Source organism: Neodiprion pinetum, chromosome 2, assembly GCF_021155775.2.
Source record: "Neodiprion pinetum isolate iyNeoPine1 chromosome 2, iyNeoPine1.2, whole genome shotgun sequence".
Taxonomy (NCBI): domain Eukaryota; kingdom Metazoa; phylum Arthropoda; class Insecta; order Hymenoptera; family Diprionidae; genus Neodiprion; species Neodiprion pinetum.
In genome coordinates this window covers 37,873,512-37,900,851 of record NC_060233.1, presented here as the reverse complement: position 1 = coordinate 37,900,851, position 27,340 = coordinate 37,873,512, and the positions used below count along the sequence as shown (strand labels likewise).

At 37.8% G+C, this 27,340-nt stretch overlaps 3 protein-coding genes and 1 long non-coding RNA gene across 8 annotated transcripts; 2 read left to right on the top strand and 2 right to left on the bottom strand.

The window, feature by feature from the left end:
* The first annotated feature begins 403 nt into the window (after positions 1-403).
* On the top strand, positions 404-19,011 carry sl (small wing phospholipase C gamma 1). Of its 4 annotated transcripts, XM_069133641.1 has the most exons (20): positions 404-833; positions 1,433-1,627; positions 1,695-1,844; positions 1,991-2,129; positions 2,558-2,738; positions 2,810-3,123; positions 3,218-3,424; positions 3,507-3,927; positions 4,305-4,616; positions 4,852-5,033; positions 5,177-5,354; positions 13,560-13,625; positions 14,846-15,037; positions 15,510-15,731; positions 15,832-16,038; positions 16,159-16,540; positions 16,674-16,813; positions 17,110-17,217; positions 17,309-17,446; positions 17,584-19,011. In XM_069133641.1, exons 2-19 carry the CDS (start codon positions 1,456-1,458, stop codon positions 17,402-17,404), a joined length of 3,669 nt encoding a protein of 1,222 aa, XP_068989742.1. In that variant the 5' UTR covers positions 404-833; positions 1,433-1,455; the 3' UTR covers positions 17,405-17,446; positions 17,584-19,011. The 4 variants fall into 4 exon arrangements, with proteins under 4 accessions (XP_068989742.1, XP_068989740.1, XP_046470754.1 ...); XM_069133639.1 differs by having other exon boundaries at positions 17,309-19,011; XM_046614798.2 differs by having other exon boundaries at positions 405-833; positions 2,570-2,738; positions 17,309-19,011.
* On the bottom strand, positions 5,483-8,842 carry LOC124213443 (uncharacterized). Its single transcript, XM_046614806.2, has 3 exons — positions 8,172-8,842; positions 7,886-7,972; positions 5,483-7,431 (listed from the first exon to the last, which is right to left on the bottom strand). The coding sequence occupies exons 1-3, from the start codon at positions 8,187-8,189 to the stop codon at positions 6,202-6,204; spliced, it is 1,335 nt and encodes a 444-aa protein (XP_046470762.1). The 5' UTR covers positions 8,190-8,842; the 3' UTR covers positions 5,483-6,201.
* Positions 18,219-21,865, bottom strand: LOC124213445 (uncharacterized). Its single transcript, XR_006881879.2, has 2 exons — positions 21,454-21,865; positions 18,219-20,772 (listed from the first exon to the last, which is right to left on the bottom strand). It is a non-coding gene; the product is annotated as an uncharacterized lncRNA (long non-coding RNA).
* Positions 21,118-27,205, top strand: smid (nuclear valosin-containing protein-like smid). 2 transcript variants are annotated; one of them, XM_046614804.2, is made up of 11 exons: positions 21,118-21,371; positions 21,719-21,946; positions 22,096-22,377; positions 22,538-22,849; positions 22,972-23,191; positions 23,261-23,543; positions 23,723-24,227; positions 24,314-24,481; positions 24,634-24,960; positions 25,132-25,353; positions 25,433-27,205. In XM_046614804.2, the coding sequence occupies exons 1-11, from the start codon at positions 21,216-21,218 to the stop codon at positions 25,559-25,561; spliced, it is 2,832 nt and encodes a 943-aa protein (XP_046470760.1). In that variant the 5' UTR covers positions 21,118-21,215; the 3' UTR covers positions 25,562-27,205. The 2 variants fall into 2 exon arrangements, with proteins under 2 accessions (XP_046470760.1, XP_046470759.1); XM_046614803.2 differs by having other exon boundaries at positions 22,096-22,458.
* Positions 27,206-27,340: the final 135 nt, after the last annotated feature.

The following is a 27,340-nucleotide window of genomic DNA, read 5'->3' as shown; positions in this document are numbered from 1 at the left end:
TTGTTTATTTTCGTCGTTTGAAACGTAATTCCAAACTATATCTTATCCGTATCCGAATAAAATTACTAGTATATCCATACTCCGATTTATAACTACAAATTATATACTGTAATTAAACTTGATAAACTTGAACCACACGATGTTCTAGTCATGTTATACCCAGTTCCCGGAAGTGTAATGTCCGTTAATTTTGAGCGTCTGAGTCGTAGAAAAATCATTGCACGGTCGTGAATATTAGCTCATTCGGTAAATTTGTGCAGACGAATTGATTTCGTCAAATATCGCTGCTGGTTATACGCAGTCACGACTGCAGGAGTTACCTGGGCAATGAGTTTCTTGTTATCGAATTGAACCGACGGCGCCCGCCAGCCGCAGTTGCGCCGTTCGCAAGTCGCTTGCGCAAAGGCGAATAAGTACTTACCAATCGCCAACAGGCGATTTCAATCGCGTTCGAACCGTGAGTTTCGAACTCAAAGCTAAAATCAGAGGAGAAAACAGTTGGTGTTGTTGCCCGCTGCCTTCCGCTGGTTCCTGCGGAGTTAAAGTAGTGCACGCAACCGTACGTCGCGCTACACTATTTGACTATTCCATTTCTATGCACGAATGCGTACATCGTACGACATACGTGTAGTGCCGTATTAGAGTGGGTATTGGATGTACCGAAACTATACGGATATTGCTGCTCGATATGTTTGTCGGGAGCTTAGTTGCACAGCGGCTGAATATTTCTTCGACAATGTGACAGTTGATGACAGTAGGCGGATATATGATACAACGGTCTCATTTTTAACCGCATTTAGTTCGTGCAATATATTTCCTCATTAGAATATAAGGTAAAATATCGCCTATTTGAAAAAAATAAAAAAAAGAAACGTTCCTCGATGCGGAGTGTACGTACATGCATGTTATGGAAAGTTTATTTGAATGCTGTTTGTATGAAAATAAGAAAACTGAAAAAACTGGGCGCTGAATTTTATGATAAAATGTAACCCGATTGTAAAATAATAACACCGAAAAAGTGACTTCTGCTCGCTGCAAACGTTATTATAACGCTAGTTACGTCTTAAATAGAGAGTGTGAAAGGTTCGTGGTGTGACACATCAAATATTACAATTGTTTACAGTGGTGAAATTAACGCGAGAGAGTTTTCCATTATTGGTTATGTTTTGCCTTGCTACATGGGGTATAACAATCGCATGTACTTGCGGTAACTCGCACTTCGATTGATTTTCTAATTTCCCAGTCTTCGATATACTTGTGAATGATTTCAAGGTTAGCTCGAAATTCCGATGTATCGAAAAATATTTACTGGTATTATAAAGGTCGTAAAATTCGTAAACAGAAATTGTTATAGTCACAAGCGTTTCTCATTTGTGTCTTTCATTACCCAAATTCATTTTTAAAACTATCCAGTTTGCTCACATTACTTCAGATTGTTACCAAATTTTTGGCAAGATGAACGGAATACCAGAGATGGAGCAGATCATAAGCCGTTTGGAACGGGGAACAGTGGTTACCAGATTTTTCCTTCGCAAGAGACCTGAGAAGAAGACTCTGTTGATACGTAGAGAAACTAGGCAAATAGTTTGGTCAAGGAGTGCTACGTTCAGACCATTCGAAGGCGCAGGTACGAACCTCAGAAGGGTTTGCTTTCATGTGCGCTTCTGTATTTTGTCATACGTATGTTTTTTCAGTTGAAATAAGGGAGATTAAGGAAGTAAGAATTGGAAAAAATTATGATGAGTTTGACAAGTGGCCGGAGGATTCTAAAAAAATAGAATCCATGAGATGCTTTGTCGTTTACTATGGTTCTGAGTTTCGCCTTAAGACGTTATCTATATCTGGTAAGAAAGACCATTGAAAAATATGTTAATTATGTCAAATTTGGTATACAAATGATATTATACTATATTGTTTCATCTCATACCTCTTACAAGATTCAGATTGTATCTGTTCCTTGTGCTAGTAACCAATTGAATTGATTCTTCAGCAATTAGTGAAACAGAGTGCGAGCTCTGGGTGCGAGGCCTCCGTCATTTGGTTCAAGATACCATTAATGCTCCATATCCGCTGCAAGTTGAAAGATGGCTGAGGAAGGAGTTTTACTCGATGGAGAACACCAGGGAGACGTAAGTTGCAACTAATGAAAGCTTGATATTATCTGTGTCAACTTATTCCATAAGCTTTGCTAAATACTGAAAGTTCAGCTAAAGAAAATATCCGGGATCCAATCTGAACTATTTTATCCTCATGTGGTTTTCCAGTAATAGAAATAGCATTAGAATTCCTAGCCGAATCAATATCAGATAATACGCTGAATTAGTCTACCTGATAAACTGTCTTATCTATCAATAACTATACGCAAGAGAAGCAGAGAAAATCAATAGTCTCCATCTATTGGTCTGTAATGCAAGCGCATTTCACCAGAACACGAAAAGCTTAGTCTTGTAACTTGTAACGCGAGGAATGTGAATGAATGAATATGTCCGTTAGTTCTAAATTCTGCATGATAATTATTTGAAGTAAATGATGAATGATTCAACTGTTTTAACTATAGTTTCATTAATAGGGTTACTCTGAAGGATGTCAAAGCCTTCTTACCAAGAGTGAACTGTAAGATTATGACCAACAAGCTAAGAGAAATGTTTGAAGAAGTCGATACAGGGAACAGAACAGAGTTGGGCTTTGACGACTTTGTTACTCTTTACTACAAGCTGATGTTTGATAATATTGCAAATGTATGTATGGTTGAAATCCTCACTCACGTTTGATTTTATAGCAATCATTCCTATGGTATTTTGTCACTTAGAACTTCCCTGATTGGGATAAATTGGTGGGTTATTCGGAAAGGGGACAAACAGTCACTCTTCAAGCGTTTCGCAACTTCTTACTAATAGAGCAACAGGATTCATTGGGAAATGTGGAACAGGAAGTATCTCGCTTCATAAGAGAATATCTTCAGGATCCCCAAAGGGACATTCAGGAGCCATACTTCACCTTTTCAGAGTTCATCGACTTTTTATACTCTAAACAAAACGAAATTTGGGATGCTAGGAATGATCAAGTCACGCACGACATGACCAAACCCTTGAGCGATTATTGGATTGCGTCGTCTCACAACACGTGAGCCCACCTTTTCCGGTTTACCTTTCTCAATATATCATTTACTGTGTGATGCACTTGGAACAGTTTCATAATTAGTTAAAAATTAAAACAGGTACTTGACTGGTGATCAAATATTCAGTGAAAGTAGCTGTCAAGCATATGTCAGAGCTCTGCGGGCTGGCTGTAGATGTATTGAACTAGATTGCTGGGACGGAGCAGATGGAATGCCGTTTATTTATCATGGACACACTTTCACAACTAAGATCAAGTTTGTGGACGTTATAAAAACGATCAAGGAACACGCCTTTGCTACATCTGAGTAAGATTAACCCTAAAATAATTATTGGTAGAGGAACAATAGTCAAATCCTTACAAAATGTCTCCGCAATTTCTCTTTACAGATTTCCAGTCATTCTTTCGATTGAGGATAACTGTACGTTACCTCAGCAGCGTAAAATGGCAAGTTGGATGCGGGACATATTTGGTGATATGCTGGTAACCCAGCGCGTGGATAAAAACGAAACTGTTCTTCCATCACCGGACGCATTGCGGCGAAGAATTTTACTGAAGCATAAAAAACTTCCAGATGGAGTAGACGAGAATCTGTTCATTTCCCAAAATGATGACAGTAAGCAAGAAATGGATCTTAGGAATACCACCAAAAAGGGCATCCTATACCTTGAAGATCCAATTGATAAAGTGTGGAATCCTCACTTCTTTGTTCTAACCGACCAGAAGTTGTACTATACAGATACAGTTTCGAAACCTCCAGAGGCAAATCACGATGACGAGGAAGAAGGCGTTATTCACAGGCCACCAGAAGTGAGTGCGGATTCGTAAAATTCGATCCATTGGTTGACGTCTAAATTTAATCGCACACGGATAAAAAATGTAATCTAGATTTTACATCTGTCGTGGTGAATATATGGATAGCACTTCCATAGAGACAAATCTACATCAATTTTGATAGATCTATCTAAGGATGTTGTCACTCTTACCATTGGTTTCGTAATTCTTTTTATCAGATTTGTAAATGTTGCCACAATTGCTGTAGATTTAACTCCAAAAAAGTGCTGTTCATGTATTCACGACAGGAGATGTGAAATCTTCAAAATTTTTCTGTCCTTGCACGTAAATTCTATTGATGATATTGATATGAAATTATGAAATGTGATTCCTTTTTGTTTCTCTACTGAAAGGGCGTACCAAACGACGAATTACATTTTGGAGAGAAATGGTTTCATGGAAAGCTGGGAAGAGATAGGGAAGAAGCTGAGGAACTACTCAGACGTTATTCACATTTAGGAGACGGCACGTTCCTAGTCAGGCAAAGTTTCACTTTTGTAGGGGATTATTGTCTCTCATTTTGGAGGCAGGGCACGGTCAATCACGGCCGCATTAAGATCAAGCAACACATGGGTCAAACCAAATTCTACTTGATAGAAACGAACTGTTTCGATAGTCTCTATAGTCTAATTACTCACTACCGTAATCATCCGCTTAGAACTCAGGTAATTATTTTGAACGTTTCTCTTTTGATTTCATATTTTTTAGTATTATGAAGATACTCAAAAATAGGGGGCTTGAAGTAACTGAATTTCCTCGGTTTTTACCTCTGTGTAACAAAAAAATTTCGACGGTGATATTTTGAAAGTTGTGTGATTATATTGCATCAACTTTCGTACCATTTTACGGCAAGTGATAAAATACCCTGACTTATCAATTGTCTAATTTCATGGGGTGTAGGAATTTTTGATAACCCTACGAGAGCCAGTTCCTCAGCCAAGTAAACACGAAGAAAAGGAATGGTGGCATGCCGATTGTACTCGTGGCGAAGCGGAAGATATGCTGAGACGAGTATCTGCCGACGGAGTCTTTCTGGTCAGGCCTAGTGAGAAGGAAGTCAATTCATACGCTATTTCCTTTAGGTAAATTTCAAACAATTGTGTTATTCTCACATTTACATTTTTGCGGATGCAGAGATGCCCTGTTTTCTTACCCTTAAGGCCTAATTTTATTGTCACTGGTAACAGATATCGATACTTAGATTTCTAACTTTTGTTCATTCCAGGGCAGAAAGGAAGATCAAGCATTGTAGAATAAAGCAGGACGGTCGTCTTTACACTATTGGAACAGTCCAGTTTGAGAGTTTGGTTGAGCTGATTAGCTACTACGAACGGCATCCGCTCTACAAGAAAATTAAGCTCACCGATCCTGTTAATCAGAATATGTTGCGCAGAGCTGGTCTGGTGAGTATCAATCTTTTTTTTTTTACCATTTTATCTAATATATTGCTTCTATAAATTTCATTGTGTACCTAAAAGTTTTTCGTTTCTTTTCCTCGTATACATGATGGGTTTACCAAAAAATACGACGGTTGTTTGTTTAATCATTTATTCATTCACTCAACTGTTTATTTATTTACTATAAGTAAAATTCAACGGTATACACTGTATATCTTACGTAGTTTGGACTGTACAGTGTGTAAAATCATCAGTCGTTTGAACACAGGTTGTGTGTTGTGGTCGCACTTCGCAAACTATCGCGATTATTATCAAAATTGCACGTGGCACCGACCCATTTACTAAAATCATCACCACCACCGTTAAGTCATCGGTTTCTAAATATTAAAATATGAAATTATGCCCAGATTAGACGAACGCGTGGAGTCATCCACGGCTGAGTAATATACAAGTAAATGAAGTTTCTAAATGTCATTATTTTCTGCGGTTTTATAACTCGAGGCAGCGGTAATTTATTAAAATTAAAATTCAACTCGAAGTATAAATTTCAACTTTATATACGTTATGCCTCGAGGAATCGATATAAGTATATAAGTAACCGGAACGTAAATTATTATGAATAAAAAATGTATATAAATTTCAGTACAATCTTTCGAATGAATATTTAAAAAATACGTACAGTACGTCTAAAAATACTATCGTATTGTGTAAATCACAAATTCATTAATCGTATTACGTATGTAAGGTAAGTATGTATATCGTTGTAATTACGCAGCATTGCGTTGTAGCAAATTCTTCGCAACACTATAAATCTGTTCATTATTACAATAATATCTTCTCTCTATTCCATCAATCACTTTGTCATTTTCTTTTCTTCCTCTTCTTGCACGCTGGCGAAGTAGGGTCTCAACACTTCGTAGGGCACCTTGATGAACCTGCGCTTCCGATCGCCCTGGTTTCCGTTCTCCGCCTGCGGCGAGTATAGGACTATTTCTTCTAGTCCTCCGGAGCTCGCTTGATTCTCATTGGCCAAGTTTCCAGCAAAATTTACGGACTTCTCAACGCCGTCGGACGTTCTGAGCAGATTCGGATTCGGAGAGCCGTTCGGACTCTTATCCGCCGGCTTGTAAAACATTATGCGGTTCTTAAAGGTGAAATTTTTCACGGGGCCTCCCGAAACTTCCGGACTCGGCTTTGCTACCTGAGGGAGACTCGGACTCTCGTCGATTTTTCTAGAAGTCACGGCGACGCGGACCAACGGAGACTGCGGATCCCCTTCCTGGAGATTCGCGGTCTCTGTCCCGATCTTCCCGATCTCTGAGTTGTCGCTCGGAACCTGGAAATTGTTTTTTCCCTCTGTTTGGTCCTTGATCGAAACTGTCTTGGCAGTTCTTTCGCCGGAATATGACGGACAGCCTCCGGATCCGCAAACTTCGTCCCGTGAGTCGACCTCGTCGACGGATTGCTCCTGCGTTTCTTCGCTTCCACGGCGCGAAGAAGGAGGCGTTGTTTTCGTCTTGTCCTGAACTTGAGAGGAGGAAATACGAGGAGGCGGTATTTCCGAAATTATTGCGCCCGTTTTCTCCTCGTCGCAGTCGACGACGTCCGTCGATCCAAGATTTTCATCCACCAGACTCTCGCTGCCCTTCCGCTTTCCTTCGCGTTCTTCCTCCGCCTTTATTTCCTTGGATATAATTTCCCTGATCGCCGCCGCCTGCTCCATCACAATGTCGGACATTTTTCGGGGCGGACCGAGAACGTAGCTTTTCGACGATTTCACTTCCGGCATGTCCGGTTCCGCCTTCTTCCGTCGGTTCTCGTTCATCAACTTCCGCATCTCCTCAGCCGGTATGTCGATCTCCTGGAGTTTTGACGGCGATTTTCCCGCGTGATCCACCTTTATGTGCGCCTTGAATCCGCCGCTCAGGTCCGTCGTGTATTGGACGATTCTCAATTCACCGTTCGGCTCCTCGACGGCGTAGCTTCCCCGTGCGCTTCCACCTTCTCCAGCTTCTTCCTGAGTTTTGTAATCCCCGTGCTCGTCGCGCACGAAGTATTGGAATCGGTACTGCGTTCCAGAGCCCTGCAGGGATGAATCAGATCACAATTTGGAATTCTTTGTTTTCTAACGTATATAAGGTGAATTGAAAAGGAATGGAAATCCAAGTTCTCGTTAGATTTAGCAATATTAGATGCTTTAATTCGACCTCAAGGAATTCTTTCTTGTGCTACTTCGATTCGTAAAAAAAATTCGAATCTTTCCCACCCTTATTGGTTGCAATAAGGGTCTTACAGTTCAAGTAAAAAAAAAAAAAAAAAAACGAGACTGCGCCAAAGTAATAACAGGTTCACTCGCATTTGAGATATGCGACGTATACGTGAATATAAGAATCTGAAATCATATTCCCAGACATTGCGGTGATATATGATTCCGGCTTTAATCGTTCATTTACTTACTTATTTTCATTTTTATTTTCTGTAATTCTACTAAATTATAACTGGATGTTGAACACACACAATTGTACTTATAGACTCACAATAGCATCCCTAGGGATCGAGAGTACAGAGATGTGAGCGAGAGTTGTCCGGTCGCAGAGGAACTCGATTCCTAGGAAGAAGCCGATCTGTGCAGAAGCGAAAAAAACATTAAAATCAGTGAAAGAATTTTTTCTTTCTTCTTGTTAGATATTTTCGCTGGCTTCAAATATCGAATAACAAGGGACAGAGAACTGAAGATCGAAGAACTACGAAGCATGAATTTTTCACCCACTATCCGAGTATGTGCTAATTGATTAATAGATCGCGATCGCAGCCTCTACTCACCAGCCACGATACATCCATTTTCCCGACCGATTTCTGTCGATACACTGTTCTCGAATCGTCCGTGTCTGCAGGTGGATAGATTATGCCGGTTCAGGTACACCACGCCCAACGATCCAACCTCGGTCGCGTCTTTTTACAAACTAACCCCGACTGCATGTCTGGAACGCCTGCTAGGTATAAATGTGTTCCCCTTCCAGAAGCGTCGTCGAAGAAGTAGTAGTTCCAGAGCGTCGGCACCTCAATGCTTTTTTTTTCTACCAATATGTGTGCATATGTATATTTTTCAATACTTTTTTGTCGATCCAAAAACCATCAGCAGCGATTAAAAATATAGCGACGAATTTTCGCTGCAAGTAAAAGATCAATTACACTCGGAAATTCGGTTTGTCTAATGGAAATATCTGCATGATACGTTACAAGATGAATGGGGGAACAAGTCGAACAAATCAAAACCTCCGATTTTGTCCACCAGATTCGAGGATGTGGTTGGTTGCTGTATAAACATCGAAAAGAAAAACAAAAATTACAGAGCAATAATATCACGAAATTTTTAGTGGCGATAACTAGTTTGCGAATAGGAAAATGGATCTCATTGCTGGTCTTGCTGTCGCTTTATTTACACTTCGATAATTAACGGTATTGGTAAACAATATATCAGGAATTGGTTGCAGCTACGAATCACGCGTCGTCGAAATTTTTCAAAACAGCGAAGTGCTCTAAATTATAATTGTCAACACACAGAAACAAGAATGGCAATTTATGTTTGCAAAATTTCGCGTGTTTATTATTTTCTATTCACTTTACACGGAACTCGCAGTTCGCATATATTCTTTCATAAATTCCTCCGATAGATGAGTATGCAGCTGCTGCATCAACGACGAGAACGTGACGTGTGTTCGAATAACCACGGACCATTTTCGTCGTCATCGCGGTCGCCGATAGCTTAGTCTTTGACACCGCAGAAGTTGAGCTGACTCGACTTAACGACAAGCGGTAGAATTCACACGGACGAACATACGACGCGTCTGTATTTTACGCACACGACGATATTTATCGTCACTTGAGAAAGGAAAAGGATCGTTCAAGTGGCTGATCTTCGCTCGCGCGTTTCACCAGCTGCTGCTTCTCTTCTACCAGCCTCTGAAATTCAAGGAAGCGAGAAACGAGATCATGTTTAGCAAGAAGCGGCATTTGGCAGTGCGGATACGGTCTTGCGGTCATTTCGCGAGGCGTTCGATTCGAAGCACGTATAACTACGATTGCCGGAGTAATGAGAAAACGGATAAAGAGAATCTCCAGGACAATCAAATATCCCCGACCAAAGGGACGATCGACATGCCTCTGCGAATGCACCTTGCAAACGCTTTCAGAGGTGAGGCGTCTTCTTCCTTTTTTTTCAACACTGCTGGGAAACTAGCTTAAAAATGAGGGTTGAGACTCCGAGACGGTAAAATCATAGACCAGACTTTCTTGCCGCTGCAGGCAGAGATTTTCCGGTGCGCAATCGGTCGCATAATTCTGCATTTGAAAATACTCCCACGGTTCAGAACGCGGTCGAAGGGTCGTCCCTTATTTGAGAAGGTAACAAGTGCGGCCCTGCAGAAGTCAGGAAGCAGAATGCCGTGACTCCGTCCTTTTAAACCTTATCGTCAATCGGGGCAGGTAGCTTTTACAGGATATAATTATTCTAATGGAATAATCTTTCAAATCCGAATCCGAGCTTAGCTTACGGATCATATACAAAGATCGAGGAATTGTATCGTCGACTCTCGGAAAGTTAGTTTAATTTATATTCTGTCTGTATGTAAAACAATATTATAAGGATCGTGCGTAACATGCGGTTGCAGATTAAACTATTTTGCAAAAATCACGCGCGACGCAGTTGCGGTAGGAATAATCTATGCTCGCTGTTTACACTTACAGGATTTTTCCCTTTGCTTCGGAAGTTAAAATTTTCCATTTCCCTCAGCTAATTGCGGTGGCTTCGAGTGATTAAAATATGGAAAATGAAAACAACTCTACGAGTATACGTATGTATAGTTGGAGCTCCTAGATAATTGCGTGATTCTCTTACGATATTTGTAACTAATTCAAACTCCGTTGTAAGTTAACATCGGCGTGACAAGTTTTTTAGTATTTTATTTTTCACAAAATTTTTTTTCTTATCGTCCAAGGTGAGAAATTGACTTTCGATCGACGAGGATTGACCTGAGAGCCTGACAATGAGATGGCAATTAGATCTGAATAGCGCGTGAAAATCTTGTACCAAGTATCTAAGATCTCGTCGTTTTCTGACTCAGCACCTTATATTGCGTGATCAACGGATTACCTTCTACACGGAATTCTTTGATCAGTCTTCTTCCCGGCGTCGTTCGTCACTGTTAACGTACCGTACAAATAACTCAACGTGTCTTTTTACACCCTACAGTGATTCTCAATGTCTGGTTTCCTCGATTTCCTTATACAGAGAAATCGTTTCAGCTCGAGCTCGAAACCAGATTTTGTTGTATAAATCACTTTGACCTCCACGAACAGCGAGTAACGGAAAAGAAAAAAAATTTCTAAAAATGGTACGACGAGAAGAAGATCACAGGGAGATAAAATCACGGAGGGATGCACGGTGAACGTGAAAATGATGGCGCAAAATTCGATTTTCATTTTTATGACATGGAAAATTTATACTCGACAGGTGTTGCCGAACAAAAGATATTTGACGGGGGCGGCTGCCCTTCTTCTCTTCGTTCCTATAATACCTTTGCCTTTCTCTCCCTTCGGGTGGGTCATAAATTCTTTAAAAAATATCAACCGAGGGGCAAAAAGGTCGCGGAAGGTCCGACTGTACGTATCCACGTGTAGGTAGAAGAATAAGGCACAGGTGAGCCCGTGATGAGGCAGGTTGTCATGTACGGATGACTGTCTCTTCCTATCCCTAGACTATGAGGGGCTTGCACACTACCTGCGGGTTATGTATAAGCGACCTCGCGTGAAAATACCGGTCGAACTGGTAGGATCGCGTAGGTATAACGAGAACAGGGTTTCTCAGGTACAATAGTCGGCGATTATCTGCAATTTTCACCTTTTGCCTGCCTTGAATAATGATCGCTCTTTAGTCTCTGTCTGCGCGTCGGTTATGCGATTTTACATGCAACGATACAATTGTATCTGTGGAACGAGGATGCAGCTGACAGAAAAATTCCCCGTGCGTATTTATGCACACAATTATACGTCTGATGCAGGCTTGATCTACGGTAAATAGGAGATGGATCGAAGATTTTTTTTTTTTTCTTAACGAAGAGAACAACGTACGGTTTTAATTATTTTCTTTCTTTTTAATACCGTGATTATTATCTCGAATTGCGCGTCATGCTGATTTGATTTATGCAGAAATTTGTTTGCGGAAAACCTTTCTATCTTTTGGTATATTGTTTATCACATTACAGCGTTTATAAATATTGTGCTAAGGTTGTGGAAGCTTCGAAAATACCGGGAATTCATCCTCCTGCAATGTTATAACATTGTTTTGGTATTTTATTTAGATACTGAAAACTTCCTTACTTCTGTCCAATGTATATTCTGCGATTTTATGCAATCGGAGGTATTCCACGTTTTTAAAGAATCTGTATTTCATGAAATCGTTTCTTTGGATTCCAATAGTTTCTGAATGTTACCTACCCGATGGAAACTGTTTAAAAGATTGAGCGTTTGCTGCATATTTCCTGCATCAAAAAACTCAACTTTGAGAACCGGAAGTGCGTATTGCGTTTAATGGCGCATGTGCATAGTATACAAGAGGGGAAAAAAACGTGGATGGAAACGAACTCGTTTACCAATACAACGTAAATATCCATAATCGATTACATAATAGAAACCAATTCCAGTCAGTCAATCAGATGGCATTCTTTATTCATTCGTCCGATAGCCATACCGGATGTAAAAAATTTACAGCAGGTGCGTCAATAAGCTCGTTCCACTTATCGGGAAATAAATTATTGACCTCCGGAGTTTCGTTGATAATTTAACGTGTCCTGAAAGAAAAAGTCGATCAAACAAAAAATAAAAGAGTTTATGCTTTTTTCAGTTTCTTTATAACGATACAAGGATTCGAATATTCTCAACTATATAATCCAACGGAAAGATGTATCTGAAATTTTGCTAAAATTCTTTGATAATAATTTCTGATAGTGTTTCGATTTCTTTAAAGGTTTAAAACAACTACTTCTCATCTATCGAAAATACTTTGAACGGAAATTCTTTCACGTTCACAGTGAAGAGAAACGATTACTTGACGTTCATCTACGGTATGTCTACACAGAATCGGAGTTTATACAAGGTACACGTTTCAATGCACGTGCGGATCTGCGGTGTCATGTGAATTGTTTAACTTCGTGTCGAGGCTTGAGACTCTCCTCTTCGCGTTAAAGAGTTCCTCGAAGTATGTAATGGACGCATGTACCTACCGCATTGGTCGACTTGCACCGCGTAATCATTTAATTATATCTATTTCTCTACGTTAGATCAAGATCCATATTTGTTATCTTCCTCTATTTCTAGCCTGCTCTCTTCCCGAGGTGGTTCAAAAAATAGAACTTTCACTTGTGGTACAACCCGTGACGCAAAATTTTATAACGATTATCATTTTTCATAACGTTTGGCAAATCCGTTGATAAAAAAGCGACTAATTATTGCTGTTACTTGATCCAAAGATTCTTTTCCTTCTTAATAACGGACTAGAGGCAATTATTTTATACGTGAAAAAGTGAATTTTCTTTAAAGTGAAACTCTCTGTTCTTGCGGACTTTCGTGTGAGGTGCGATTGTACCTTAACTCGATTGTGGCTCCAACAGTACCTCAATTTTAACAATTTATCATGGAACGGCATTTCTATTCTTCTTACTTTTCGGAGATCGATCATCATTGGATCTCGAGCTCTCCTCTCCGAGTCGACTAATGTATTCGTTTCGTACCAAGAACGACAAAACAACCCCCGCGGAGCCGAGCGAGCTCGTGGTAAAGTACTGTCAGTCCCTAAGTGGTTTACCGAGATCCTATCAGACCCCAAGGCGAGGGTAATGCATTCTCGGTACAGCTCGGGTCCGCGAGTCCCCCTTTATACACCCCTGGATCACCCGGACCCAGGATATCCGATGCGACGCGATGCGCATCTTAAGTGGAGCCCAGCTTCTCGGTGCTACGTAGTTTTATTTGCAGGATGTCATGTTTATACGTGAATTTAACGTGTGACGAGTGCCTCTTTCCTTAGGATTATTATTATTATTATTATTATTTGAATTCAAGAAATAGGGAGGAAATCGTAAGTCACGTTAAAAAATTTTTCATCGTCTGTCTTGAGCTAAAAATTATTTATAACTGTTTTTGTTTCCGTTTCAGGAGCCGGATGAAGGAACGGCTTACGGCACATCTGGATACATGGATCCTAGCAGTTTCACATCTCCGGTAAATTACAAAATTAACGGCTTGATATTCATCCCCAAAAAGTATTTCCCCGATCCTTTTAAAATCCTGAAAGGTTCTACAATTCGCGACTTTTTACCGTAGTTTGCAGAGGTGCAATTAATCAGTCAGTATGGGGGGATTTAAAAACAAATTTTATCAGGTAAATTTAATTCGCCGGGCTATTCAGAGACTTTATATAAATTAAGAAAATCTGTGCTATTGAGAAAAAGTTAATGCATATATAATAAACATTCGATTTAATCTAATAAAATAAAATCAAACACAAAATAATACTCGACATATTCACTGATTAATGGTTTTGCCGCAAAGTAATATATATTTTATTTGCTTTATTCTATTAACATCATTTGTCTTATTTAATTTAATCATGTATATAATATTATCCGTCTTATTTATGTAGTCACGTAATCTTTGAATTTTCACTCATCGTTATTTTATTTATTGATGATTTCTTTTTGGTATTTGCTTTAATTATCCGTTTCGCTCCAACTTATCTGTAGTATTTATTTGCATGCTGATCATAATTACTACTTTGTTTCATTTTATTTCTTTTGTTAGTATGATCCAGTCCATATGGATTTGTCGATTAATTTATGGCGACAACCTTCGATCGATTTATAACTTTGGGATGTCAACCTTCATGCGATTTCATGAGAGGCCTTTTTTTTTGCGTTTTGACGAAAAAAGAATTTTTTCCTCTGTTTCGCTATTTTTATATTTTCATGGAAATTGTGTTCCTCCGCGAATAAAAAATTCACGGTTACTTTAAATTGCCGCCAGTTCGTCCACAATCATCCAATTGCAATGGAAAAACACAATTTTCATGAAAATTTCGAAACAGGTAAATTTTTGTTCTTCGTCAAAACACAAAAATACGTGGGTCACGAAGTCACATGAAGATTAACATGCCAAAGTTGCAGATCGAACGAAGATGGTGGCCATAGAATGACGGTGAATCCACATGGGCTGGGCTGTGTATAGAAAAACAAAAAAAAAAATATTGCGTCAAGTTCTGCTGGAAACTGTATCTATATCTGAAAGAAAAATTCAATAAAAAGTGGGAGTTTTTGGAGCAAATCAAAACATTCTCACTGGGATCATATTCACTCTAAGTCAACACGTGATTTACTAGTATATGTATACGTATATACTTTCATAGTTAAGATCTGCGTTAGTGATGATTATTATATTGATTTTAGTTGACAGTGAAAGCTATTTACGACTTTAAAGGAACCAGAGATGACGAATTGACGTTCTCAAAACATGCGATAATCACGAATGTAAATTGCTGTGAAGGAGGCTGGTGGAAAGGAGATTACGGTGGGAAGAAGCAGCAATTATTCCCTGCTATTTACGTGGAGAAATTGGGGTCTCAAGAAAATATAACAGACGTAAACAAAAACAAAAATAATAAAGAAATTGAAAATAATGTGAATGCGACAAGATTATTAATCCGTTTAATTTTATGTACGCCGCAAAAAAGCTTTCTTTTTATGTCTTGCTTTTCATGTCAGAAAAAATTTTATCGTGTTTCCTAAGAAATCGATTACATCAATTCCATGTGTCCATCTCGATATTCTTAGTAATTGGCTTTTAAAATATTACCTAAACGATAAATTTTTTCATAAAGTTATGTAAGATTTACCAGTATTACGAATTAAAGGAGTAGGGCTGGAAAATTGTTGGAAAAAATATCATTTTTGCAAATAGTCAGATACTTGTTGATTTCTGAAATGTCGAGTTTAAAAAATCGGGAGAAATTCATCCTGAAAATGATCTAAGTTATTTTAAAAGTAGTTATATAGATCTATCAAAAGGGACCACTCTATATGCGTTGTAACATCTGTTATTATATCAACATAGTCGTCCGATTCCATGATGCTTGGAAATTTGCAAAAGGGATCACTGGACATTATGGGAGCAGTTGTGGAGTTGGCAGTCAGGGAACGCCCTGTGCTAGATTGGGTTCTTAGAATACAGACTCCGAACACGGGTTCTACGTTTGAAGTTGTTGCTCAATCCAAAGACTCTACTCTGGAATGGATGACGAGCATCAGAGAAGCCGCACAAAATGCTAGTGCTAGGGTGAGTATTCCATGCATAAAGCGATACACTAATCATTATTTTCAATGTATTTTTACGCTGTCTTAAATACTCATAATATCGGCATTCTTTCTTCGTGTAGGAAAATCAGCACAAAAAAATGGAACGTGCATGGCGAATAGCGAAAGAAATGTCTGATCTTACGGTTTATTTCCGTTCAGTTCCTTTCCATATGGAGGGAATCAAGTCCAAGGGATTTGTCTTTTACGAAATGAGCAGTTTCCCAGAAACGAAAGCTGAAAAACTTATTTGCCAACAGGACAATAAGTTCTTCTTGAAATATCACCAGGTAATAAACACCTACCAAACTTATATATGTTATTCAATCAGTATCAGGTCTTATGCAGCTGAAGAATATTATGCATATTTTTCTTCAAAGTGGTCCAGTTTAAATTATTTGCATTTGCAGCATCAGTTCAGCCGGGTGTATCCGAAAGGTCAGCGCATAGATTCATCCAATTACAATCCTATGCCGATGTGGAATTCTGGAAGTCAGATGATAGCTCTGAACTATCAGACAGGTGATAAGCCAATGCAGCTTAACCAGGCAAAGTTCAGAGAAAATGGTAACAGCGGGTATTTACTGAAACCTGAGTTCATGTTCAGAGAAGATTTTAATCCATACGACAAGAACACATTGAATAACGTTGCCGGGATGAAAATTAATTTAAAAATTATTGGTGCGAGGCATTTGAGCAAATCGGGAAGAGGAATCGCTAGTCCGTTTGTCGAAGTTGAAGTTGTCGGGGCGGACTTTGATACTGGAGTAAAATTAAATACCAAAGCAATAAGTAAGATGTAGTTAATAATCTTTTTGAAACAACATTTTTTCTTTACTAGTACTTTATTCTACACCGTATGAACGAATTTTTATTCAACAATTTTTTCGGAAAACATTATGCAAATATTTTACGTTTCTTTCAGCGGATAATGGTTTCAATCCGATGTGGAACGAATCCTGCGAATTTGAAATAGCAAATCCATACTTTGCTCTGTTACGATTTGTTGTACAAGATGAAGACATGTTCGGAGAAAGTAATTTCATCGGGCAAGCTACATTTCCGGTATGCAGTCACACTATTTTTTGATTTACTTAGCAAATCGCTGCAAGCATGTGAAATAAATTTGTGTCTGTAATCTAAACTGAGGAAGATCTAGTCCTTGATTAAACTCGCACCTCCTTGAGAACAGAATTGAGTCGGTTAACTTGCAGATGAGTTCTGTGCTGTAGTTCGAAGATTTGAATTGCAGGTACACGATTTAAATGAAATGAAATTACTTAAGGCGGTATATAATTTTATACATTCTTACAAAAGCGATACAATAATTCATCAAATAAACTGACTATTCTTCTGTTTAGGTCCGATGTTTGAGAACAGGCTATAGAAGTGTGCCACTCAAGAATAGTTTCAGTGAAGATCTTGAACTTGCTTCTCTCTTAGTTCATATTAAAATCGGATCAACATCGGTATGCATATGAGCTTTAGATTCAATATATTCGTTGTGAATTTACTAAAAATCTAGAAAAATTTCGTAATGCATCTGTACATCTATTGCAGGAAGTTGGGCATAATCATGTTCTTAGACATAACTCTGTAATGAGTGGAAGCTCTCCGAATGAGTCGGACACAGATTTTCATATAGGATTTTTATAGTTAGACGAATGATTGTCAATTGAGTTTCATTGACAGTGCTGGGTAAGATATTTATAATTCGGGTATTTTTTTATTTTTTCAATACGACAGTGTATAAACGGAAGTGCAAGATAACTGATGAAAAATTTGTTTCTATTTTTTCATCAATTCCTGATTTTTAACCAACCTTGGAAAACAAGCATCAGAAATCTACACTATTTTGTACATATCAAGAGCACATTCTAAACTGCTAGGATATATTTTAGATTAGATATCGTGAAAAACTTACCGCTATGTTTGGTACTTGATTCTAGCTTTTGGGTAAATATTTTTCGACAGTGAAATCATGTCTAAACATTTTCATACCCAGTAATAAATTTTGTATCAATCAGCAAATACATTAGCTGATATCCTCCAACTAGTTCAGTTGAACTCTCGGCAAATGTGTGTTGATCTTGCGTAGTAATGAAACGTAAAATGTCATTAGATTGAAACAAGAATATCAGCGAGACATATCATTGAAAAGGAAACATTAGCACTTGTGAAGAAATGAAGTAGCCGACCAACGTAGCTGTTGCTATAAATTTACCAATCATTTCGAACTTCTAGCACGAAATTTTTTCTCTTTCCCTTGGGCACGCCGAAAAGTCTCGTACAGTAATCGAATGTCAATATAAGATGAGTCAATATTTTCTGCAAACATCATGATATTCCTATGAAAAATAATTACCTAGAATAAATGGTATCACAACATATTATATATTTATTCCATTGGTAATGATATAATTAATAAATCTATGTTGAAAAATAAGATTGAGGTAATGGAGGGTAAAGGTTCTAAAAATCTTGTATCTTTAATGTAAAAAGATTTGGTCGTTCCAGAGTTTATGAAAAACAAAATGCTTTTTGTCTCATATTATAATTAGCTCTTACAGGCTGTATTATAAATCTTTATCATCTTGAGGCCACTTGAGAACGTTATTGGAGATATCCTGATCTGATAAATTAATACTTACTTAATAGTCATAAAATAAACAGAATATTTATTAAATTTTCTTAAACAATTCACAATAAACAATCACATACGTAACATTTATGTATATCAGTAACTTCACTATGGGGCTGTAAATGCAATACTTGAGAATTATATTTTTAGATTTTGCGTAGATAGAGGAATCATGCTATCAATATTTCGAACATAGTTGATTCGATTTTTGAGAAACTTGTTACCAATATTATTTGACTAATTATTGGATTATTTATATCCTCCAATTTATAATAGTATGTTTTCGTTTATCAAATAATGTTTGTGTACAGTATGTCAACAAGAATATAGGCTCAACATTTATTGTTCTAGTTGTTGGATGATCACTGATGTCTTATGTACATCAGTTGCTCTGTAATTAGTGTATAATTCAAGTTGCATGCTCAGAACTTGCCTATCGTTATAACGGACCTATATGAAAAGGCTTTGCTCAATGTAACAATCCAACTGCTAAACCATATGTCATCCATTCATTTAGTCTTGAGCTGGATTAACCATTAGTTAAATAAGTATAAATCAATTGGTAACGCAAAAAAAAAGAAAGAAAATTGCAAATTTCCTACAATAAATGATTCAGACGTAAGCTATTGATGTGCATTTAACGTAAATATCGATACAGAGAAAAACTTCAAGGAGAGAGAGGATATACATACATTTAAGTAAGCCTGATAGTTTAAAATACAATGCATTTGTCAATTATATGTAAATGCTTGATTAGCATTAGTAATAAAAATAGTATGAGCAAATTGTGTTCATGCATTTAGCTATACTGCTGCGTTCATATACAATGAATTTATCCAATGTTTCATGAATTGCAGTTTTACGTACAATACATGAACTTAATGACGTGCTCTCCAACAAATTCTTACGACTGAGGTCCACGAGCGAATATATCAATTTACGTAACTAGAACAAATCTATGTATATTCTAAAGAGAGATGTTACGTCGCTAGGACGAGTGCAGTTAAGTGAAATATTTTGTAACTCGTCATGTTATATTATTTTATTATTAACATTGTAATAACGTAAGTAGGTTTAAAATATATACATGCATATCGTGACCAAAATGAATCGAGTTATATTAATTTCATTTACTTACATACATCATTCTTTGTCTTACAGTATATAATACGTAACTTATATGATCAATCTATTAGAAATACTTAGCATTCATATCAACATCAAATCGAAAAATTCAATTCTAAGAAAATATCTCACTGCAACTATTTTTGCAATAGCGTCTTTATAGTTGTTCACATGACATGATGTGTGTAAGAGAAATGAATGTATTTATTTTTATACAATGTATAACGAAAAGGTTCTTTTTTATTTAAGTATTCTTTCAAAGTACATATAGTTTTTCATTATGTGACGTGAGTCTTTTGTATCAATTTCTTTAAAATGTAAAAGGGACAGAAATACGAATAATCAACAGTAAAAAATGTTATTCTGATTTATTAAATTTGCAGATAATTTTATAACATAATTTAATATGGTGTTAAATTTATTCAATCGAAAATCTGGTGTTAATACTCTCTTACATGTAAGACTGTATGCTGTGCAATAGTTTGTAAGAACTACAAGAAACTCATACAACAGTTATATGATTCAGTTACTTTAGTATGGCTAATCATCATTCTTGGTTTCTTCCTCAGTCTCAACTGCTACTCCATCAAACATATTGTACAAATCACTAGGGTATCTAAAAAAATCGAGCACCATGTAGATATTCTCTCCGTTTATACGATATCTACTGTGTGAAAACCAAGTGAATTCATCAGGTGGTGGAATTTGTGCGACCGATCCCTTTTTAAACTCCAGTGTTCTGATCTTAAATGGCCTCCAGTCATTGAAGATAGCCTTATAAATTCCTGTTTCTTTGTCGTGATAGATTCTCACTGGAGCCTTGTACGCCAGAATAGCTGATTTGATATTTAAAAAGTAAAATAAAGTCGCAATCCATATGTTCAAGGCAGCACTCATCGGATCAGGAAAGAAAGTTTCAAAGTCCAATGCTATTTGGCAAAGACCTCCTATTGTTGCTCCAACCGGCATATATGTGAACAAATACTGAGCTGTGGTGTGATATTCATGTGAGGTATAGATAATGTCGTAACTAAGCGGTATACCATCTAAGCCCTGTACTTTTAATGATTTTGAAGACCTTTGTGGCACAAATTTGCACATTTCTCTAGCTAATGATCTATTCATCATTGCTGTTGTAGAGTTCGACGGCATGTCGAACTTCACGTTTGATGCAACTTTCCAGTAACTGGATAGTCTTGATCTGCGCAGCAGAATACTGTAATTCAGTGCTCCAATCATTTTGCGTCTTCACTAGGATCTAAAAATCAGAAAAGAGTAAGCGTATAAGGACTTGACGATAAGTTTGGAAAAATATCCTAGCGTGTAATCGGAATCAATGAATCTCAGTTGTAAGTGAATATTTTTATCTTAGCAGTAAATCTTCTAATGTGATTCAGTGGCGCTATAGAAAATACTCATCTAATTTCACAGAGATACTTTTTTTTAATTTTTCTATTGCTGTGAAATTACAGTCTTCTCACAGGGATATTCGAATTGAATTTAAAAGGGCGGGCGCGAATCTTACGCCGTCTGCCGCCTATTCATAGCATTGTCAAGAAATGCGCCATTGGTGCCGAATGCGCCCGTAACGCGCCGCCATTCGGTAAAGTTTCGAGCTTGCTCGGGTTCAAGATTAGAGCGGCGAGATTGGTGTAGAGAATTTTTGTTAACGCGTGAAAGTTAATTGCGATTTAATTTGTGATGAATAAATTTGTCAAATTGAATACTTCGCTCGACATTATTCCTTTGCAAGGTTCAAGTAATGAGGACAAAAGCAAGAATACAAACAGGCAGAGAATTGATGAACTTCCCAGATCAGTCATGAGGGACCCACTGATGGTTTCAAGAGTCTACGCGGTGAGTTTTACGCCGTAATTTATCAGACTCCTCAGGTGCGTACACGACTAGATGATGAATGTTAAATTGAATCACCCCTAACCTGCAATCGGCGTCTCCTTCAAGCTATTTGCACTCCGTGCGCGGCGTAGAGTTCAGCAGAAGTATAGGGATATGGCGAAGCCGTAACTCGCTGCAGAGCACCGCCACGAGCATTCGACGTTCGCCATAATTTGGCGCAATTTTTAAAGTAGTACAGAAAGAACAACGTACGCGTGGCGATGCCGAATGTTGTTTTATTGTTTGTTTGATTTATTTTTCACATGACAAATGTTTTACGACTGTAATTTTGAAACTCGTTATTTCAGTTTTTACTTGACAATGAGGACAAAACTTATATAGATGTGAACGAGATTGCTGATTATTTACAAAAAAGATACCGCGACTATCGCACAAAGAAACGCAGTGCCTTTAGGGCAATGGTACGTAAGGCGTATAATGAGATTGCCGACGGCTTAGCCAAAAAGAATGAATTCAATCCCAATGCGCCTTGGCAAGAAGATGAAGATGATGATGATGAAGAGGTTGATTTGGAAGTATGAATTTTTCTCATATGTTAGTTTAAGGCAATTTTTTTGCAGATCATTCAAGTCTTATTTGGGTTATGAAACAATCAACAGTAATTAAATTTTCTTAATTGCTAATTATTTTTCTTCTAACTGTTATTAATTTTCTCTCGTTGTAGCTAGATGCTCCTATTGATTCATTGAACAATCAGCTGCTGAAGATGTATAAAAAGAATTTGGATGGTCAGAATGGAAACTCTAGTGACAAAGAGTTGATAGATATAAGCAGTGACGATGAGCAGGGTAAAATGGAAGCAACATCTTCTGGACATGCAAAGAAGCCCAAGGAATCCCAATTTTCTGAAGAACTCAAAAATTCCAAGAAGCTCAAATTCATCAAAGAGCCCAAGGAGACTGAAGAAAACAAGGGAACAACTGAGCCGAAGGATGTTCATAGAGAGGTGAAGAAAAATCCTATGTATACCAGATCAAGCACTCCTAAACCTTCACCCTTGGAAGTAGATTCCACACTTTCAAAGGGAGTGAGTATTCTGATTTTCCCTGCCATTATAATTTTTACCAGTAACTTGTGATGGAATATACCATGGTTTTTTGTTGCAGCGTGTGTCTGAAATAGTGTTACAATCTCCCCCTCCGGAGAAAGTTGCTAAGAAACGAAAAGTTGAAAGAGACGGTAATTACCCAGTTGGCACAGCAACGCCAACCAAAAAGAAGCGTGAAGTGACAGAATCTAAAGTTCAATTTGCCGATATTGGTGGGAATACAAAAGTTTTAGAAGAAGTTTGCAAGCTTTTGATTCACATCAAACATCCTGAGATTTTCAAAAAATTGGGTATCTCTCCACCTCGAGGGTTTTTACTCCACGGACCACCAGGATGTGGAAAAACACTGTTGGCACACGCAATTGCTGGGGTAACTTGAATCTATTATTCTCATATAATAGACAATTGTAATAACTGAACGTTGCTAACATTTCCATTGCTACTACGGGTAAATTTTAATACCAATATAATATTTCTTGTTACATTGCCTAGGAATTAGCTGTCCCTCTAATAAAAGTTGCTGCCCCAGAACTTGTCGCAGGTGTTTCTGGAGAGAGTGAATCTCGAATACGTGATTTGTTTGAGCAAGCAGTAGCAGTGGCTCCTTGTGTCTTATTCATAGATGAAGTGGACGCTGTTGCACCACATAGGGCTACAGCTCAACGAGAAATGGAACGACGAATTGTTGCTCAGTTGCTTTCATGTCTTGATGGTAAGTTTGGTGTGCATTCAAAAGAATTTAGATTTATTACTTTAATCTGTTGTTGTTTTGCTGATGCAGATTTGGGCAGCAAAGAGAATGGTGATCGTGTTTTGGTCCTGGGTGCTACAAATAGACCAGATGCGTTGGATCCGGCTCTGAGGCGAGCTGGTCGATTTGATCGTGAAGTATCACTAGGAATTCCCGATAGAGAAGCAAGAGCTGGAATTTTAGCTGTTATTACAACCAAGCTAGCTCTAGCATCAGACGTCAGCTTAACCAGGATAGCTGCACTTACTCCAGGCTTTGTCGGTGCAGATTTGGTTGCATTAATCAGAGAAGCTGCCGTCGCAGCTGTTAATAGGTCATTTTAGAAAACTTGTCAATATTTGTGCATAATTGTCAGACTCATATGTCTTAACTACATGAAGATGAAAATTAACAAATGTTTTGAAACTTTCACAGAATTAGTTGACAATTGCTTTCATTTGTTGTTTCTTTCCCAACAAAAAGTCGATTATAAATTTTACCTATTCAATGTAGAGTATTCGGAGATCTCAAGAAGAAAACTGCCGTTGAAACTAAACCAGTTGAGATCGAGGAGCCGGAAGAAGTTGTCAAAAGTATTCCAGATACTGAAGTTTGTGGTAATGTACAGCCAGATTGTGACAACGTACCAAATGGAACTGAAGGAAGTATCAGCAAAGACAGCATAGTGCCAGAAATCGCGGCAGCAAAGCCGGAAAATACCCCTATGCCAAACGAACTGGAATCACAAAATGTTGATCCAGTTGAAGAAACAAAAAAAATTACCGCTTTTTCAAAGTCATCAGAATTGACTGATTTGATGATGTGGCTCCACGACCAACCGCCACTTTCGGAAGAGTACCTTCAAGGAGTATTTATCGAACATCAAGATTTTGAAGCTGCTCTGTCTGTTGTTCAACCATCTGCAAAGAGAGAAGGATTCGCCACAGTCCCAGATGTTACGTGGGACGATATTGGATCTCTACAAAATATTCGCCAAGAATTGCAAATGTCTATACTGGTGAGTGTGATTCCACGTAAATTCTTGTCTAAAAATAATTACTTAAGTAACTCGTTGAGAGCTTTTATATGTGCAACCATTTCCAGGCACCTGTGAAGCATTCCGAAAAATGTGCAGAGCTGGGCCTTACGACTGCAACTGGAGTCCTGCTGTGCGGTCCTCCTGGTTGTGGCAAGACTTTACTGGCCAAAGCAATCGCCAATGAAGCTGGCATAAACTTTATTTCTGTCAAAGGACCGGAACTATTAAACATGGTAAGTTTATTTTACTGATGTTTTCCGAACCTGCGTCATTTGTGTAAACACAAGATAATCGTTGGACTGCAGCATAATCATTGAGGTCAAGAAAATTAATAAAATATACAACATATATTTACTTTGGAAAAATCTTGTCTTTTCCGTTGTAGTACGTTGGAGAAAGTGAGAAGGCTGTTCGACAATGCTTCATTAGAGCACGAAATTCTGCTCCGTGCGTTATATTCTTCGACGAATTGGATGCCCTGTGTCCAAAGAGATCGGACGGTGATAATTCGGCGACATCCCGTGTGGTGAACCAGATGTTGACGGAAATGGATGGAGTTGAGGGAAGACGCGGAGTTTTTCTTATGGCTGCAAGCAATCGTCCAGATATCATTGACCCTGCTGTTCTGAGACCTGGAAGGCTCGATAGAATCTTGTACGTAGGATTACCAAATCCGACAGATCGTGTTGATATCCTGAGAGCTTTGACGAAGGTAACTTTAGTTAGAAATTACTTATTAAACATGGTGTCACAGCTTACTCTTCTTAACAAATTCAAATTATACGTATTATTCTTTTTTTTTACTCACTGCTATTTGTAATTGAATGTGTGGGTGCTTGAACATCAAACAGTTTACACTGTAATAATTTATTTTTGTCACCAGAATGGAGTAAAACCGAAACTAGCTACTGATGTAGATCTGGCCCAAATAGGATTTAGTGAAAAATGCGATGGATATTCAGGTGCAGATTTGGCTGCCTTAGTTAGAGAGGCAGGGCTTGAGGCGTTGAAAGAGTTAATTAACGGATATCAAGGACCTGTGGAGGTTGCGATGAGGCATATTGGCATTGCTCTTGACAAAATACGACCATCGGTCCAAGAAAACGTATGACAATTCATAACTGGAGGTTTTGTGATGAACTGTAGATACTAACTTTTTAAACTGTATACTTTCCGATTTTCAGGAAATTAAACATTACGAAAAGCTGCGAAAAATTTATTCACCACTGAAAGATGATTTGGATGTTACTCCAATGGAAACTCCGATAGATGCACAGTTGGTTGACACAACAATGGAAGCAATGGAAACGTGAATATTCGTCTATTTGTTGCTGAAGTTTGTTCAACGAACCATTTATCTACGTTAACGCAGCTCTTTACTGAATGTATATGAGATATTGGATTATGACGTTCATTTATTGTGACTGTGGTTCATGATTGTGTATGTAGTGATTAGCGATTAAGAATTCATTGTTTTTTATTATATATATATTCTCATGAACATCCCCGAGGATCTTGTTACGAGAGGGTTTAGAACCGAATCGTTGCATACGCGTCTCACAATACAGCCAAAGATAGTAGGCTAGTGTTGAGTTGTAAGTATTATTCACAATGTGGATAGATTTACATAGCCAATATCATTTCTGTATTGTAATATTTGTAAAATCAAATTATCAGAGCACGAATAATGAATCTAAAAATTTCCAAAATTCATTAATCACTCGTAGGAACTGTGCGTACTTACGTAAGGACATTATCAGTGTGTACATAATTTTGCAAATATATACGGTTCACATCGCCAGCTTCGGCAGGAATATGAAGCAACGCGATGGGAATCATACATTTACCTGTTAGTACGTACGTCAGTGGTTTACCTAGTTTTGGGATCTCCACTCTGAGTAACTTGAGAAACACGAGATTCATATTCAGCATATATTTTTCTCACTATTTTACCACTCGAATTAACATGTGCGCAGCAAGTCGAACTAACAGAGATCTATTGCCGAAATCATCTGTTGTATTTGGTATATAAGCTTCATTCCTGTACTTGTGCTAGTAGGCATGATTCCTATTACTCGGTCTATTTCAGTGCCCTCTGTGAAAGCAAGTATAGCAGGTACCGCCGCGACGTGCAAATAGGTACCATTGATCCATTGCGGGGATAGATGCCCATACTGATAGGTATAAAATACTTTAGCTTTAATTTCAATCGTACGATTATTGTTATCGTTCAAAGTTGGAACTATAGTTTTGACATGATTCAAAAATTTTGATGGACTGTAGGACCGATTTGAGTCTAAATCTTGAATTAGTTTGAAGTCTGTAGAACTTCGAGCATATAACAGCAGCTTGAATTGATCCAATAGATACATTTTGTTTTCGTATTACTATTCACTAGATGTATATTTTAATCTCATCCTTCCGAATGACTGTTTTTGAGCTGTTTTTGTTTAGGTTTTTTGGTAAGAGATCCAAATTATAAAATCATTAGGTAGTTTCATAGCTTTCAACATTCTTACAGAGAGATAATATCGATTATGATATGCGTTATTATATACAAATGCTATGCTATATGTATATAATAGGTATATTGTTGGACAGAAATACTTTCCTCAGCCTTATCGTGGTGTTGTATTCAATTGTTGATCATGCTGCAGAAAAGTTTCCGTTTTCCTCCCAAGTTAATATTTAAATTGTAACTGTGAATATTATAGCCTTGTTAATCATCAGCGAGCAATCTCTGGTGTCCCAAAATCACTCATTTGTATACGACTTTAACATTGAAAAATTAATTGTTCATAGATTTGACAAAGACACGATAATAAAGTCGAATTGATAGTTTTTATTCTTGAATCTCTGAAATCCACAATGATATGAACTGTCTCAAATATGAGAAAACATATTTTTCTAACTTTGTGTATTCTTTTGCATAGAAATAAATGTCTTATACAGTTTAATCGATTTTAATCAACTAATCATTAGTTTTACAGAATCAATATTAATGAAACATTATAAATAAATATACGCAATGCGTCAACCTTAGAATCTTCATTGATTGTAATTTTAGATCTCTGCTACGGGTGACTACCGAT